Source organism: Xenopus laevis, chromosome 4L (genome assembly GCF_017654675.1).
Source record: "Xenopus laevis strain J_2021 chromosome 4L, Xenopus_laevis_v10.1, whole genome shotgun sequence".
Classification (NCBI taxonomy): Eukaryota; Metazoa; Chordata; class Amphibia; order Anura; family Pipidae; genus Xenopus; species Xenopus laevis.
In genome coordinates, this window is record NC_054377.1 from 98325790 (window position 1) to 98344595 (window position 18806).

Here is an 18806-nt window from a genome sequence, read left to right on the forward strand (position 1 = left end):
AAAGCAAAAGTTCTGAGGTCAATTTTCAGATCAAAACCAGTTCAGAAATACTTTGAAGTTTGGTAATTAGGAGTAAAATATGTATTTACCCATTTTGGATTTGGCAGAATGTGTCCTCTCCAAAAATATATGGTTAAACCTACTGGTTCAGGATTTTTTGGTTTTGAATTCTAAAATATGCAGGTTTTTTCTGTGGTGCTATGAAAATTTGGTAATGTACTGCTGGGAGCTTTTTATCTCTACAAGACAGTATCTCCATAAAACTATTCATATCTGGTATTGGCATGATGAAGAGCCATGGGGCTTTCAAATTCATTCGGATTTTTGTGCATAAAGTAAAACATTTTTCATGAAAATAGCAATTTCATTTTTTCAGTATTTCAAGCTCTAAAGTTATTCTACAATAACACAGAAAACTCCCACAGCTTTAGAAACATGCGGTCCTCCTAAAAAAATAATGAGAGAGAAAATATCTGGCACTGTGTGTAAATGAATTGTGCAATTCTGCAGTCACTTAAGGTTTAAAAGCCAACAATCCACATCAGAAGACAGAGGTAGACTTTTTTTCCTTTTTAACCAGATTGTAAATCATAGCAGATAAGAGGTTAAAGGTCTTTAGTTTTTCCTAAAATTTGAATTTCTTTTCTCTAAATTCATCAATTCAGTACCATATGAGTTATATCCATTAGGTGGTATCTCCTGTTAAACTGGAAGTAAAACCTCCTGGCAAAATTTTAGTTTAATCACTAGTGCAGATCCTCCATCCTCCCCAGCCATTTAAATCACACTTGCCACAACATAATTATGTCCAATAGAGCATCTAGAACAAAAGAACCGCACCACCATATTTGGCTATGTGACATTCATTCAGCATGGATTTTAACTATACACACAGATTTGAACTAGTGTACTTGGGGACTCAACTAAACCAATGTTCCACCCCCTGCACTACTCTGCCGTTGTACTTATTACCAGTAGACAACATCTTGAATTAAGCAGAGATGTTCTCCATACTGCCTTTATTCACTGTGAATGCATCAAATCCTCTTCTCGGTTACCGCTATCCCAGCTTCAATCAATCAATTCATATAGTAAGAGGAGAGCACTACAAAGTAGCACAACGCTGTTATTGTGTTTATTTAAAGACTACTACATGACATGTTTCGGGTCTTACATACCCTTTTGGATACACTTGAAAAAGGGTATGTAAGACCCGAAACATGTCGTGTAGTAGTCTTTAAATAAACACAATTACAGAGTTTTGCTACTTTGGAGTGCTCTCCTCTTACTATATGAATTTACCAGTAGACAACAGACTGATCCCATCCACAAATGTGACAGGGGTGGTTGGGCCCACCTAGTTTTTCCTGGTAGGCCAGTGTCCATGTGCTCAGAGGTGGCTTTTGCGCTAACACCCCCCTGTCAGGTATTGCTGGGATTCAAGCTAGGGACCTTTGGGTTTCTGGCTCGATACCTTAACCATTTGGCCAGGTGAGCAGCCTGTAGGGTTGCTCGCTATATGTTACCTGGCCTCTCCAGCCCCAGCCCAGCTGCAGCCTGATTGGCCTCTCCAGCCCCAGCCCAACTGCAGCCTGTTTGATAAAGGGCCAACGCCCGAAACATGTTGTGGAGCATTTTTCCCCAATAAAAGCACTTTGCAGTCATAGCTACTGCCTTGGATTCGTCCTGCTTTCTATTATAATACTGACTGTATCAATTTGGGTGTGGACACAGGACACCTTGCAGGAGAATCCACCTACATGTACTAAAGGTGAGCTACAGCCTATTTATAATTGATTTACCTGATTAGTTGAAATTGGCCAATCAGGACTGACTCTGCCCTATTTAAGGTCAGCCCTCCAAACACACCTTGCCAGAGCATTGTTTCCGAGACTAGCAGTGTGGCATTGTCCCTAGCTAAGGGTTTCAGTTCTAGCCTCCTTTCCTTGCCTTCTCTGTGTTCTTCCCTGTCTTGTCCTGCCTGGCTCTGAACCTTGTCTTGTTCTGCTTTACCTTCCCCTTCCAGTTCTGCTCCGGTCCAGCTTTAAACCTTGATCTCTCCTCGCTTTAACCTTGTATTGACTTTGCCCTGCCCAGCTTTCCTTGCTATTCTGTATCTTGCTCTGTTCCTCACTCCAAACCTGATCTTGCCTAAACTTATTCTATCTTGCACCTTTCCCTAACTTCACCTTGTACCGACCTTGCCTTGCCTGTTCCTGCTTCCTGTCCTGCCTTGAACCCTGTCTTATAACTTCCCTTGTCTCTCTCTCTCACTCTCTGGTGCTATCCGCTCCAGTCCTCTCTTGCTATCCTGCTCTCCAGTCCTCTCTTGCTATCCTGCTCTCCAGTCCTTTTCTGCTATCTGTTCCTCTTGCTATTTCTGCTCTAGTCTCCTTCTGCACTGTATCCCCAGTTTGATCTGATCTACGCTGCACCGTCCTGTCCCATCCAGTCTGTTCCTGTCCTGAGTCGTCACCCTCTTCATCCTGCCTAGTCCAGTCCTGATCTTCGCCCTCTCCGTCCTGTTCTGCTCTGCACCTGATCCAGTCTGATCTTCGCCCTCTCAACCTGTTCCTGCCTTCCCTTTACGTGTTCCCTAGGCACATACAGCTCCTGCCTCAAGGACTCGCCCCTTTCACTATCAGTCTCCACAGCGCCCCCTACCTAATCCTTGACAACCCCATGCCCCCACACGATCACCATTCCTGGGGGGTCCACAGTGATCCATCATGCTAGTGCAAAGAATACAATTGTGCTCTCTGCAGTATAAGAGCCATATTTTCTGGTTCGGTAACTGGAAATATGACTCAAAGTTACCCGGAGTGGCTTTTTGCCACCTGTTAACCAGTGGGGCATTGCCACCTGAGTTTCTCAACTCCTCTCATTGGGGCAGTGTCCCTGCATGTGCTGCCTCTGGTCACCAAGATGGCGGCTGGTAGCAGAAGTGACATAGCTAAAGGTGGTAGTCAATGCATCAAAGTAGTTCTAGACATGCTATGGGTGCACAGATATCTTAGGTTAAGCGTCTAAGTGCTACTAGAACTATTGAACTATTATAAAAGTGCCCACTTTTCCCATGAATACAGCATTGCTTATTTTTAGCATCACTGTATTCATGAGGAATGGACTCAGACCCGGATTTGTGGAGAGATCGCCAAGGCCCGGGCCTAGGTCGGCAGGATTTTAGGGGGCAGCATGCTGCCCAATCACACCCACATTGGTTCAGAAACACTGGGGATGCGCAGAAGATACAATCGTTTTGAAAATTTTCTGTACATCAATCCCCATTGCTCTGCTCCAGATGATGAAAATTTGATTGAATAAAAGGAAGGGGAAGGGGTGATGAATGACAGCAGGCATAGGGGTGCCTGCTATATAAATCCAGCCCTGGATAGACTAGGCAGGTTTGTGGGCATCCCTTATGGATGGGCATCATTCAGACATGCAGCATTGGGGTGCCAGCAGACAAAAAATGTAGTGGGGACTTGCAAGGATATTAAGGGGTGCTATTTTGCACCCCTTAAAACACTAGCACTAGGCATTTCTTTATCCTATCACTTTAAGGAGAAAGGATTTCTGTATAATAAATGCCACACCAGTGTGTATATAAGTATTCATGTGTGTTACACACAAAATATATAGTCATGAATAAGGTAAGAAGATCTGTACCAGTAAGTTAATGCCTAAATTTAGACAGCCACAGCCTCCCAAGCATTAATATATCAAAGCATCAAATCTTCATGGTTCACAATCCATGAACTTCTGGAATTAATATGACCTGTTTGTCAATAAGGAATTTGGTATTGTTTAAATGAGATCTACTTAATTTTCCATATTTGACACCTGTGCATGTTTCACTAACGACTTGTGACCTAATAATAAAACTGTGATAATGACATATCAAGATAGATTTGCATTTCAGCATATTTAAGATTATCCAAATATATTAAATATTCATTAAAGGAGAATGTACCTTTTTTGTACATGTATTGTACATTTTTTTTAATGAAGCATACATATGTTTATAAGATATAAAAACCGTCGGATAAAAAACTATATATAATACCCTTATATGCTAGTGCTAACCTATTAAACCTCAATGTTTTTTTTTTGCTTCAATTTTCTTTGCTTCTAAGGGGAAGATACAAAAATATGTCCATTTTTGATATGTTAAAGACATATTTTTTTATCATTTGCCATTTAAGACTGTCCAAGTTAATTTTCTTACATCCTTAATAAGGACTCGTTATCTCATTTGCAGGTCCTTATCAAGTTTGCATGTCTAAATGTAGGTTTTGTCACAGTTGTCTTTGAACATAAAGACAATGATTATTATTCTGCTAACTGCTTATCCAGCCAAGTATTGGTTACTTTACATCTTTTATTAGTTTTTATAAGGTGCAAAGAGCATCTAGGCAAAATGTGTAATTTACAATATGGCTATTGGCCATAATTAAAAGTCAACGCTTTTTCCTTTTGTAATAGTATATGAGTCTCATGTAGAATATTCCAATAATAATTTTCCTAGCAAATACAAATGAAATCAGTAGCCATAAGGCCTACTTATCATAGTCCTATTTTTGATAATTTTTTCACAACTTTAATACTGGTCTTACATAGACCACCAGTCTTTTATATTCTCTGTCCCTCTTAGAAGGCTGTAGATGTCTAAATTCCCAGGCCAGTCATGTGTTTCATCCCATCAAGTCTCAGTAATACAAATTATATCTTAATTCTATGCACATGCAACTAACAACAAATCTCACCCACCCATATGTCTCCATAGTTATGAATGTAATCCCAGGTCCATATGTATACTTGCTTCCTTTTAATTCTCAAATTCACTCAATCCCTTTACTTTCAATATTAAATACTCCTTCAGCCTCTTTGTCATCTTTTCTCATACTGGATCACCTTCCATTTAGGTGGTATTCATTGTGTCCCTAGAATTTTTGAACCACAAAAGCTGAGCCCACTAGGAACCCAAAACTTTATTTCCAAAAACTTTAGTTTCTACACCAAGGCTTGAGACATTAAGCTCCATAAGTCCCCCTAATTTTCCTTCAATATTTTATAAACAATGGTTTTGGAAGACCTTAGCTTAGATTCTAAATCCATGAACTCATGCTTTTAGGTTCTCCATCTACCATTAACTTTGTCATTAACACCAATTTGTATGAAGACAGCCCTACCCAATAATGTGTTCACCCAATCAGCAAAATATTTTCCTTGCCCTATATGGAGAAAGAAACCTTTTTTTAACCATCTTTAAATTTACAATTATAAAGAAAATGAAAACTGTTGTTTAAATAGTACATTTCTGAATTAAATTCTTATCTTCTATGTTTTATTTCCACTAAAATATCAGGCATTTCTGTTGTCACTGCTAATTCCTACTATACTAATAAAGCAATAACAGGTTATTGATCTGTAGTTAAATCCCAATGCATCTATTTGCTAGTTTTTTTGTTCTTTTATTGCATTTTCTCCAACATATTTCCTTTTACATAGCATTGCCCTCAGTCTTTCATCTCCTACAGAGAGAACATATCTGAGTCATAATCTTTAAAAAGCATATCAATTCTCAAATACCCTCGAAAGATCAAACAAACTGTTGCGACCAAACTGGTATAAGGGATTGTATAACAATTATGTTTTTACTGCACATGACCAAATGTTTTTTTTAACTTTAGTAGAGGCGTAACTTGCAAATTTTTTTTACAGGAATCTAACCCACCCTGGCTGAAACTTTGAATGTGTCACATCTGACCTGCGGTCCACCATACAGAGGAAACAGATCCAGGCACCACCATAGCCTGCTTCCTTTGTAGTTACACCACAGATATACAGTATATTCTATCTTAGTGGCTTTTATATTATTTAAAGGTGTAAGTGCCATGCATGGCACAATTGCTTCCATCAGCACCTAAAACACAAAAGGGCCAATTTATTAAGCACAGGGCAGGATGCAAATACAAAACAGATGCAAGACACATACGCAGGCCATTTTTTTCAAGTGCATATATCTGCACTCCCCCAGTAATACAGCATGGCCTGCTTTTCCACAAGTCAGGGTACAAAGGAAGCCTGTCCTTACCAATAAAAATGTCCCCATTGCATATGCCAATTATGTGCTCCATACCTCACACCAGATTATTAATAAGGCACAAGTTGCAGAGCACAGGTATGCCCTGGATGTAAATGCTTCTAACCAAGTGCTTGCATAGTATTTACACCCCTTAGTGCTCTAGCACATGAACCAGGTCCATATGTAATCCATAGAATTCATGCTTTCTCCTGCACTGTACTCTGCACCTGTCATCTGTATAGTTGTTGCAAATCACAGCACATTGTAAACAAGGTAAACCTGGCTGTGCATTCAGGCAATTTTTGTGATGCACAATAATTTATACAATTAAATAGGTAACCTTTTGGATTTTAAAATTTAATTAAACACCTTGATGCTAGACAGTCTTAATAAAAATGTAGATCTTACTACCTTTAATTAACTTTAATGTTCTAGAGGGGTTTAAACCATTCTGTTAAGGAAAGTTATACCCCAAATACAAATATATTGCACAAAACAGCTCACATTTAACCTTTGGGTAATCCTAAATAGTACTTGGCATTTCAAGTTCTAATGGCTGCTCCCTTGGAACAAACCATTCACAGTGCACAAACAAACCAAGGGCACAAATACATATCTGGTCACATGAGCCAATTAATTGACTTTTACTGCCACACTAACTCTTGTTACAGTTACAGCTGCATTGATGATCTCTGAGGCAGCACATAGACCATCATGAAATGATGTGTCAAGGTAAGAGATCTAAAAGGGCAATATTTACTGATATCTACATTCCAGTTTAGTAAGATTCTTTCATAGGCCACTTAAACTATCTATTGGTTACCGACACAAGTGGGCAGTGCTTGAATTGTGGCGGGATGCGGCGGGATGGAATGCCGCCACTTCTTTTTTTTTTCAACAAAATGCATCCCGCCAGGCTAGTGTCTAGCATACCGGAGCATTTTTTTTCGGCTCCAGACAGGCGGCATTCCGTCCAGATGCATAATTGTCCTAAGGAGGATTGTGTGCATTACAAACTTCCCCTTTACTTATGCGCATGCACTGTCCTCAAAGACAATCTGGTTTCTCAAATGGCTTTTTTAGCTTAACATGGAAAAATCAACCTTCAGGTGAAACTGTTAAATATTTAAAGTTTAAGTACTGAAACAAATTCTCTAAAAGTTTAAGTCCATTTTTACAAGATTAGAAACTTATATTAGTAAATACATATTGCTAGTTTCCAATAATGGCATTAAAGTCTAACAAGTGGTAATTTAACTGTATTTATTACATAAAATCAGTATGTGTGAAAGGTTTTGGAAAGAGCATGCATATACCAACTGGCTTACATATTGCAATTAACAACATTTAAACTAATGTTGTGTCACCCGGACCTTTTTGTTGCAGTATGCTAGATCTCAGCACAGTAATTAAGTTTTGCATAATAAATACATAGCACATTAATTACCATCCCGAGAACAAGTATGTGTGAGCCACAGCTATTATACATTGTCTCCTGTTTTCTAAGCTAGTATTATCTCTTTTGTCAATCACAAAATGAATACTCTTGCAAGCAAAATAAAATATCTTGGACTACAATATACAGCAATATAAATTAAAGCTTTGTGTAATAGAAAAAAGATGCCGTGTACACCAATGGATGATTATGAAAAGCAGGCAGCATGCAGAAGAGTAAGATAGGTGCAACAAAAATCACATTTGATTCAATAGCCAATATTTTTGAATTATGCCATACTAACAGAAGAACGGTGTGCCAAAAATGGACACTAATCAACTTTTTTGCTCACAGTGACATCGGTATTGAGCATTTAAAATGTGGACAATAATTAGTGAAAAGAGATGAAAACAGAATATCTTAATCAAGATCATTCTTTCTAAAAAAAATACCAGCAAGTTACCCAGAGGAAGGCCATTTTCAACCCCTCAAGAAAGCTGGCCACAAAATCAAATTATTCAAAATGTCAATTAGATTGATCCATTTTCAATAATAACAAAATATGCTCTGTTGGCTAGGTAGGTATTTTAAAACCTCACCAACAAATCTATCATGACCACTTCTCATCCATAGCTTGACTTTTAGTTGAGGGTAGCTAAGGTGTCCAAAACTACATAAAATACAAATCCTTGGTTACATTTTAAAAAAAAAAAACAATATCCCCATATCCCCTCTTCTGTAAAATGTGTCTTAGCCATATATAATTTAAACATAAATCTAACAGACAATAGAAAAATAATAAATGTAAAAATTCAACTAATTTTAAGATTAATTTCATGGAAAATTTCAACTAATTTTAAGATTACCATAATTTCATGGGTCTGCTTACTTCCATTATCATATGAATTATCTGAAATGTAACACCATCATTACAATAATCCATGGCTAGTACAAAACACTATTATCCACATGAGCACATGAAGTGTGGTTTTAAATGCTGAAAATATTTACAGTAATATCATGACATGAGTTACAGAAAGATGCCTATATTATGTTTTAATTATCCGATATCATTTTTAGATATGCCAGGTTTTCTGTTATTTTTGTACATTTCTTCAGAGCTGCATTGTTCTATGGAAGTAAAATAACTTGAACTATACCTGTAAAACTGAAGCTCCACTGTGAAGAAACTGCAGGCCACTTTCTGCTGAATCAATTCCACCAGTAGCTAAAATGGGAAATCCTGGAAGAGCACGGGCAATGGCAGATACAGCTCTTAGAGCAATCGGCCTAATGGCATTTCCTGAGAAAAGAAATATTTGTGAGATTATGCATAAAAATCTTACTTTTTTAAAAAAACCTTTTCCAATTCTGAATACATTGCCTTTCATTTTTAAATTGCAGTTGTTTATTATTTACTGCTTAGTTTATATTTTACCATATGGGGTGCATTATTCACTATATAATATACTTGTACCTCTGTTGGAAAGTCATCTGGAATTTTTTCATAGTGACTTTTTTAGTGCAGAATGGGCCCAATTCAATTTTTGAGCACAATATACATCGGGGTCTACGTGAGGTTTGTCACCAAAATTTTGTGGTGGTTTGGTGAAAAAAAAATCGATGATGGCAAAATGCAGAATTTTGCCACAATTGCATGTTTGGCATATCATTTAAATTAAAGGGAAGTTTACCTTCAGAACATAGTCTAAATTATAGGAATTATTTAAGGATATAAAAATTATAGCAATTAATTTCATGGAATTTTTTATCCAAATGGTAATTGCTCCTTAATAAATAGCTACTTTGTATGTGCTTCATTTAATCTTTTTCCATCTATTTACATGAAGGCAAAGTGTCTTTAAAAAAATGTGCTCTTCTAGGGAGCATGCAAATTTAAGACCCAAACTTCTATATGTAAATATATATATATATATATATATATATATATATATATATATATATATATATATATATATATATATATATATATATATATATATATATATATATTTCAAGTTTTATTTGAGACAGGAGAGTAGTATGGTTCACCCCTTGGTTTAAGGTAAGCAGGAAGAACTTGGCTTTAAAGTGATACTGACACTGGAAAACTTCATAATATTAATGTACTTTTAAGGTTCCATTTGTACAATATGGGATATTGGTGCAATTAAGCAACCAAATATATAAATAATGTTCTGGATACAGGATTGTAAAGTCTCTCAATGTGATATGCAAAAGACAGTGTCTTCCCTCTACTTTTGATACAGTGGTAATTAAAAACTGTATGATAAGGCATCACTAGATGCAGCCATGAGCAAATCTTGACTGCTGTTTACCTATACAATTAAATAATATACACTTTGTAAATTATTAATAGAGATTGCATTAGGTAAGTGGGTAGAGCAAGACATTGCTTCTGGTTTTCACAGATTAAATAATGAATAGATATGGAATACATTATCCGGGTTTATTTAATGTTAAATTATTTTTATCAGTCTTACAGTATGAAGATCACTTCAGAAAACCCCTGATCCCAAGCATTTTGAATAACAGGTCTTATATCTGTGCAAGTGTGTTTTTAAATACTGAGCAAATAAAGTGTTCAATATGTGGTGTGGATAAAGCCAGGCTCTTTTTTCAGAACAGGTTTTTCAGCTGTTATAAATTATAAGGTCCAAATTCTGACTTAGTCAGTTACTGGAGGGGCATGAGTTTTACCTCATATTACATATATATCTGTAGCCTGTGTAGTTTATGGTTGAATTTTTTAAACTCTAACAGTCATGCAAATTCTTTGCAGCAATTCCCTGCTGTCATACACTGATAATTAGCAATTTATTAAAATAGACAGATTTGTTGGAAATAATGGTAATAGAATGCCCTGAACCAACTTTTATAAACTGTAATAAAAGTGTTAAAATAATCCCTGACATTTGCAAATGCCATTAATTCACCTTTCCTTTAAAAAGTACAGTGGCATTATGTTATAACAATTATCCGATAACGCAGCGATTTAATGAAACAATGCAATGTGCAGAGTCTTTAAAGTAGTCTTTGGATGGATTTAATAATGTTTTTGGGAAGTCACAACTCTTCATGACTAATTAGCAGATTATGGAGGGATCAGACGAGCTGTTCATACACTGTTCGTACCATTTTGGCACAGTCTTATTACAATTTCAGTATGCTAGGTTATCAAGCTGCTATGAAAGCTCTGAACAAATACAGTACTCTCTGCATGTTTTGTCAGTTTCTCTGCATTTTCTGCAATTTTAGTTATCTCGGAAAAGACAACAGACCATTTTAAATCCCAGCCCATGTTAGGTGGCTGTAAGTTCTTTAATAGTAGTCATTTGTCAAAACATTGTATGATAAATCTTATATTCTAAGCCACTTTGCTCTGTTACCACAAAGTATCTGTTGTTATAAAACTAACTCTTACTGAATAGTCGGAAAGTATTCATATTCAAGCATTCTGAGAAATCTTTACAGAAAACTAACAATTACTTTTTATTGCAATTATTTTACTAGAATGTTACCTTTTATTATCATTTTATATAGTTAGTTTTGTATTAATAATGGGCCATAAATGGAAGCTCTTGCATTGAACATGTCATATCTCACATGAATCCTTTACTTTTCTTTAGCTAACTTTCTATTAAGGACACCCTGCAACTGCAGTAAATTACAGTTGTTGCTACAGATTAAGTTCTTCTCTAAACTTATAGCTAAGATGGCTGCAACCAACTAGAGAATTTACAGTAATTTAAAAGATGTAAAGTAAGTTGTCAAAATATTAAAAGTGTATTTGCTCTGTATACTGATACTGGAGAGAGAAATAAATGTATACATTTGGCAATATTGCCTTGACACTGTGAGGCTGATTTAACTCAATTTGAGATTTAAAAAAAAAAAAAAAAAAAAAAAAGGTGAAATATTGAATGGAATAGTTGAGTTTTTATAAAGTATTCCTTTTGACTTCTACTGAACCTCATCAGCTTATACTTGGCAAGTGTTTTTCTGGCGACTTTTGGGGGCAGATTTACTAAGGTTTGAGTGAATTTTCGAAGTTAAAGAAGTTCGAATTTCGAAGTAATTTTTTCAGATACTTCGATCATCGAATAGGCTACTACGCCTTCGACTGTGATTCAAAGTAAAATCTTTTGAATATTCGACCATTCGATAATCAAAGTACTTTCTTTTTAAAAAAACTTTGACTTCAATACTTCGCCAAATTAAACCTGCAAAAGTGCTATGCTAGCCTATGTTTGGGGACCTTCTAGACCATTTTTCTAAGTCTTTACACATCGAAGTAAAATCATTCGATCGTACGCTAAAATAGTTCGAAACGTTCGATTCAAATGATTTAATTGTTTGATCAAATGATTTTACTTCGATCTTACAATGGGCAAATTTGGTGGAAAATACTTCGACTTAGATATTTGAAGTCAAAGTATTAATTCGAGGGTCGAATTTCGAAGTATTTATCATTCCGATAAATCTGCCACTTAGTGATTTTTTTCTTTAATAAATCCTGACTAATTCTGGAGGTTTCAGTATTGCTTAAGTATTCAATTTTTTTTCATATAGGAAAAATCCAACACAATTTATAAAATAAATGACTCCATTAGAGGCAGATTTATAAAATTTAAATTTTTTTATCAGAATTGGAAAAAAATCTAAAATCTCAAATGTGCTTTTATTTAAAAAAAATAAAAATGGATTGCTTAAAAACATGAAGTACAACTGTAAACACAGTGAAATCACATTGTATCCTTCATTTCCAACGAGTCTGCCAAATTTGAATGAATCTCAAAAATTAGAATTGCAAAATAGCTTAACATTTTAAAATATAAATCCCATTAACGTTTACATAAAGTTGCCAGCTTTAAAATGGTGAATTGTTTATTCGAGATTCAGGGGTGTTTTGCTATATAAATATTTAAAATGTATGTTTTAAAAACACGACTTTGTCTTTTTCTGGACTAAAGAAACTTTTTTCCTACATACACTATGGGCAAAATAAATGGGTTAAATGTGCGGCTGCTAATTCTACTTAGTCTACTGTTTTTATCTCTGCTATACATTTATCCATGATCATGATTCTGTGTTAAAAATTGTTAAATAATAACATAATTTGTAACGTGCCAGCAAAGGCAGTTGTTCTTGAAATTAGGTTCATCCTAATTTCCGGACAATGTGATCTGATTGCTCTGGTATAAATTTAGCTTAACCTCATTCATAAAGTATGACTAAACTGCTTTGTTAGAAAAAAAATTGGAGACCATTTCACTAACATTTCCTATGCAATTTTAAGTGACTATAACTATTTCAACATTTCATTCTTATTTTTCTTTCTTCAAAATTATTATATTTTATATGACAAGATGCCTATATGCATATATGTTTGAAAATCAGTTCTGAGCAAATGGTTTGCAAATGAGATGGGTGTTTGTGTGAGTGTGGCCACTATGCGGGATCCCTGTGTGAGAATATAGCACTGCTGGTAGTTTAAATTTGTAATTTAAGAATTTCATTTAAATCCTCTCAATAAGCAAGATACACTTTTTATTCCCTGCACCTATGTAAAAGCACTATTACTGTTCCTACAAACACACATAATAAATAAGTCCTTAGCAATCACTAAACACTATTTGGATACAAAATCAAAAACATTTAATTGTGGTTCAAAAACCTTAGACAATTATGATGAAAAACTAGTGCATTTGAATCATTACACACATGCAACCATCATGCATTTTTATCCAATTTGCACATAATTCCAGCAATATTTGGATTGCGATGGGTGATGCACATAACACAACTAAAGCAGATGCTTCAAAATTGTGCACTTGCATTTTGACACAAGTTGGATGCTATTACGCTAAAAATTTCCAGCAATTGGCCTCTTAGTATGTGTGCCCCTTATTCTTTAAGCACAAGTGCCCCACGCCAATTGATGCAGGCCGTTGTATGAACCTTTGAGCTACCACAATGGCAGAGATGGCAGTGGTCCATCAATAGGTGCACTATGCTCAATTCGGAATGGGGGAAGGATGGACCACATGGTACAGAGCACATTTTGACACCAGCATGAATTGGATTTTTTGTGTGCAAAAACTGTGGCCAAATTAGGGCAGGACTAGATGATGAATTTTGACCCGACACTTCACAATGCGACTAAACGCATGCGATGTGTCGGATGGTTTAGTGGAAATGGAAGTGAAGGAGAATCGCACGTTACCCATCAGTTGGATCAATGTAGTTGTTTAAGTGCGATTCTCCTTCACTTCCGTTTTCACTAAACCATCTGACACGTCCCATGCGTTTAGCCGCATTGCGACGTGTCGGGTCAAAACGCATCATCTAGTCCTGCCCTTAGAGGTGGCTGGGTCAGTTTAGCAATCCAACAAGTAACCTGTAACAAGTGCAGCAGTCACTTAACTCTTATCTCATACTTGTTGGTTCCCTTTTAAAGGCTTTTAAAATTAGAGTCTAGTAGGCTGTAAAAAAAAAAAAAAAAAAAAAAAAAAAAGCTTTTGGTAAAGGGCATTCTTCTAGTTATCTCCTAGGTCTATCAATTGATGCGTTAGTGGGAAAGACTAATACTAAGAAGTTTTTGATTCATCTTGGGGAATAAAGTTTTGCGAATCTGATAATGTCCCATTTCCTTTAGAAATTATACATTGGCATTCATTAACTACAGCTTACAAAAAATTTAATTTAATGTTATATAGCAATATAAACATAGGCACTTTAATCAAATATAAAGAATACAATTAATTTGTATAAGAAAAGCAATGTTACACATCAAAGGAATATGATATAAAAGAATAGTCATTGTGCCCATTTAAGCACGGTTGTAGAAAACATTGAAAGTGCTTCTTCCATAAACAATTGTTAGAAAACATTTGTCTTCTTTGTTTTGTTTAATGTATCTTCAACTAAGCACTCAATCAAGCAGAAAATCAAGGAAATGTTAATAAACAAAGTAAATCCAATATCATTGTGGAAAATTTGAATCAACTGGCTCAGTCTCGCTAGCGTGAACTAGTTGCAATACATTTTACAAATTAATTGAAACAAATTAGCTTGACGAACTAGTTAAGTACCAGATAGAAAGCTATTATGGATCTGAGCTTCTTGGAAAGAAAATACTCTGTACAAATGTACTTCCAAAGATGAAAAAAAAATCATTTTCACAGAAAAACAAAATTCCTTTTAAAATATAGTTTCTTAAAAATATATTCATTTTAGAAATATGAAACCCTGTTTCTTAAGAATCTTTCATAGCCACGTGATAAAAAGAATTACATTATTCACTTATATTGTACCAGAATTTCCCTGTAGCTCTTAGCAGGAGAGCTTAGTGAATTGAACGGTCTATTCTTGTAAAGAAAAAAAGAAAATTAACGCACATAAAAATACCTTAATATAAAAAGATCTACTTTTTTTGGTTGCTACTAAGTTTCAACTAAACCAACCTTGCAAAATATTTGGGGCATTTATGTTAAATTGTGACAACTACGATATATGGTAGGGTGAAAATATCAGCAGTTTACAAAATCATCTGCTAGTTCAGAAGCCTCAACTTTGATCCATGAAAGCATTTTTTTTAAATAGTACTTGCAGGGTGTATGAATATAATTTATTTTTGTTTTCATTTTTTATTTTTACCCCAATTTGGCCTTAAAGTGAAACTATTGCACACCAATACAAAACTAAAAGCTGTCAAGATCATGCAGAAGTCAGTGAGGATTTGTCCTTTTCCAGTTGCAAAACCTCTTTATTTCAAACTTTTAGAGGTTTTTGGATTTTTTGTATTTGCACAATAAAGGATTATGAAGGTTTCAATATTAGTATTCGAATTAGTTCCACATTTCTATTCATTTGTGCTTTTTACATACTTTACATCAGGCAGTTTTAATACATTACTTGGCATTTGTAGTTTTAGGGGCAGATGTATCAAGGGTCGAATATCGAGGGTTAATTAACCCTCGATATTCGACTGCCGAATTAAAATCCGAATATCAAAGTCGAAGGATTTTGCGCAATTCGTTCGTTCGAACGATCGAAGGAATAATCGTTCGAACGATTGAACGATTCAAAGGATTTTAATCCATCGTTCAAAGTATTATCCTTCAATCAAAAAATTGTTAGCAAGTCGAATAGTCGAACGATTTTTAGTTTGAATCGTTCGATTCGAAGTTGAAGGTCGAAGTAGCCAATTCGATGGTCGAAGTAGCCAAATTCAAACTATTTTTCCTCTATTCCTTCACTCGAACTTAGTGAATGGGCCCCTAAGACAAACTTAATGTCTTTTTTCATGGTTTCTAAAACCACTAAAATCACAATGTTAATAAAGGAGCCTCCCCATCTAGGGAGATAATCTGCATCATGCTATTTTAGAAAACAAGTAAAAATTCAAAGAAATTCTACATTGCTTGGAGACTTTTCAGCAATGCCATTTTCCCAGGATTTTTTTGATTTTTCAATGGACAATGTAATATAATTAACACCTGTAATTTGTGCATTGAGATGAAAACAAAGAAAAACAATTAAAGTAGTATAATGAAAATCAGTGCAGCGGCAATGAGTGCAACTATACGGAAGTGCATTGAATTTTCATGCAACTGACTCTGATCGAGTACAACTGCAGACAGGCTTTAAGATCTATCTCCTATATGTTTATAAGATGTCAGGTCTGGGTGAGGACTAATAGTAAAGGATTATGGTATGATATCATTTGGGGACATGGTCAGCAAAAGAGGCCAACGCCCTGGGTTTCCTAATAGCATGTACAAGAAGACACCATAAACATCTACTATACCATAGGTACTGTACTAAAACTAATGCTGCAGGAAAAATTTGTGAGTATAGGGACCCTTTCAGCATGTGTACATTTTGTACGTACAAATCAATATGCTAACACTATAGTGTGCAAAGAGATGCCTTTGCATGAATAATTTTCTCTTAAAAAATAAAACTTTATAATAACAGGATTTAACCTATATTCCATACCTTGTATATTCATGAACGACTGTAAAGAAAAGCTGGACACAAATGAAAATTGAGCACTGAATAAATCCCAGGTAATATACCTGTCCCCGTCACTACTCTATTCATCACAGACTCTGCTCCACTGAGATCTAAATTACCTACAACATAGAAACACAGTTTTTAATTCCACCCAAGAACACAAATCTTCAACCTTCTACTTTTCTCTGAAAAAGATTTGCTACACAAAAAAAAGAGATATCTTTGACGGCAATGCAGATTGTAAGATTGTTCTCTACAAGTTGGCAAATTGTAATAAAAACTGCTTTATTCCCAGTCCTCAATAAGTATAAAAAATGACAGTTTCTTAGAGTACGAGAATAATAAGACTATTCAATGTGCTAAAGTAAATGCTAAAGGATAAATATACCTATGTTGCATAAGAGCTTCACTTTTTCTCCGGCGTCAAATTTTTTTTTTTTTTTCAAAAAACGGGTGCCGGTGTCAAAAACGAGAATTTTTTGGCGAAACAAAATGGCGCAAATTCAACCATCACTAGACATTATTAATGATGGATGGAAGACCTTAAAGGGTAAGTTAAGAGTTCTAAGATGTAAGATTAAGAAACGATCTCTCAAAGTATTTTTTGTAAGAATATTACCTGTGCCATGTCTTTATGAATGCAATAACAGCTTAGGGAGCTAACAGTGTGGTTATAAAATATCATAGCTAAAAGTTTGGCATAGGGAAAAAAAGGGCTTGGGATTGAGTACTGGGATGATTTTTTCTTGGGGTACAATCTGTATAGCTAACATGTGATACTGTATATAACACCTCAGTGGAAAGTTGTCTGCTATGCTAGAGGAAAGAATCGTTTAAGAGGCTCAAGGAGTGTTTAAACTAGGTAAAGCTGGGTGGGAGAATTAGAGTATTTTGGGGAAGCTAGTGTAGAGTGGAATAAGATTGGTGTCACAGAGGGAGAAGGAGGGAGTGAGGGGAGCACATTTAGGGGTTATTTACTAAACTCAATTTTCTTCTGGTTGAGGTTTTTTTGGGCAAAAAGCCTGAATTTAAACCTGTTGAGGTCATGTATAAAAGTCAGTGGCAGATGTCCCTATCCCAATTTGAAGATATCATAGCTCATGGTTGAGCTTGGTTTAATAAAAAAATGGGAAATTTGAGTGCAGAACTAGCCACGCATTTACCTATTGCACCACAATTCTAGCCTCTGGTTCCTTTGACTTTTATCATGTTATCTTGTATTGTGTTACCCTCTCCATTTGGTTCCTCATTCCCTGCCTTGTTCCTGATTCCTAGTCCTGTTCCAGTTCCCTGCCTTGTTTCAGTACTCATAGTTACATAGTTACATAGTTAAATTGGGTTGAAAAAAGACAAAGTCCATCAAGTTCAACCCCTCCAAATGAAAACCCAGCATCCATACACATACCCCTCCCTACTTTTAATTAAAATTCTATATACCCATACCTATACTAACTATAGAGTTTAGTATCACAATAGCCTTTGATATTATGTCTGTCCAAAAAATCATCCAAGCCATTCTTAAAGGCATTAACTGAATCAGCCATCACCCGGCAGTGCATTCCACAACCTCACTGTCCTGACTGTGAAGAACCCTCTACGTTGCTTCAAATGAAAGTTCTTTTCTTCTAGTCTAAAGGGGTGGCCTCTGGTACGGTGATCCTCTTTATGGGTAAAAAGGTCCCCTGCCATTTGTCTATAATGTCCTCTAATGTACTTGTAAAGTGTAATCATGTCCCCTCACAAGCGCCTTTTTTCCAGAGAAAACAACCCCAACCTTAACAGTCTCCCCTCATAATTTAAGTCTTCCGTCCCTCTAACCAATTTAGTTGCACGTCTCTGCACTCTCTCCAGCTCATTTATATCCCTCTTAAGGACTGGAGTCCAAAACTGCACTGCATACTCCAGATGAGGCCTTACCAGGGACCTAAAAAGAGGCATAATTATGTTTTCATCCCTTGAGTTAATGCCCTTTTTTATGCAAGACAGAACTTTATTTGCTTTAGTAGCCACAGAATGACACTGCCCAGAATTAGACAACGTGTTATCTACAAAGACCCCTAGATACTTTTCATTTAAGGAAACTCCCAACACATTGCCATTTAGTGTATAACTTGCATTTATATTATTTTTGCCAAAGTGCATAACCTTGCATTTATCCACATTGAACCTCATTTTCCAGTTTGCTGCCCAGTTTTCCAGTTTAGACAAATCACTTTGCAAAGTGGCAGCATCCTGCATGGA

General features: G+C 35.7%; 1 protein-coding gene across 1 annotated transcript in view; it reads right to left on the minus strand.

Annotated features, from left to right (window-relative positions):
- The window catches only part of dpyd.L (dihydropyrimidine dehydrogenase L homeolog), a 404384-nt gene that overhangs the window by 69665 nt on the left and 315913 nt on the right, over positions 1 to 18806 (minus strand). Inside the window, exon 19 of the mRNA XM_041590529.1 lies at positions 8684 to 8826. Within this exon, the coding sequence (XP_041446463.1) occupies positions 8684 to 8826 (143 nt within the window). The remainder of the gene's footprint in view (positions 1 to 8683; positions 8827 to 18806) is intronic.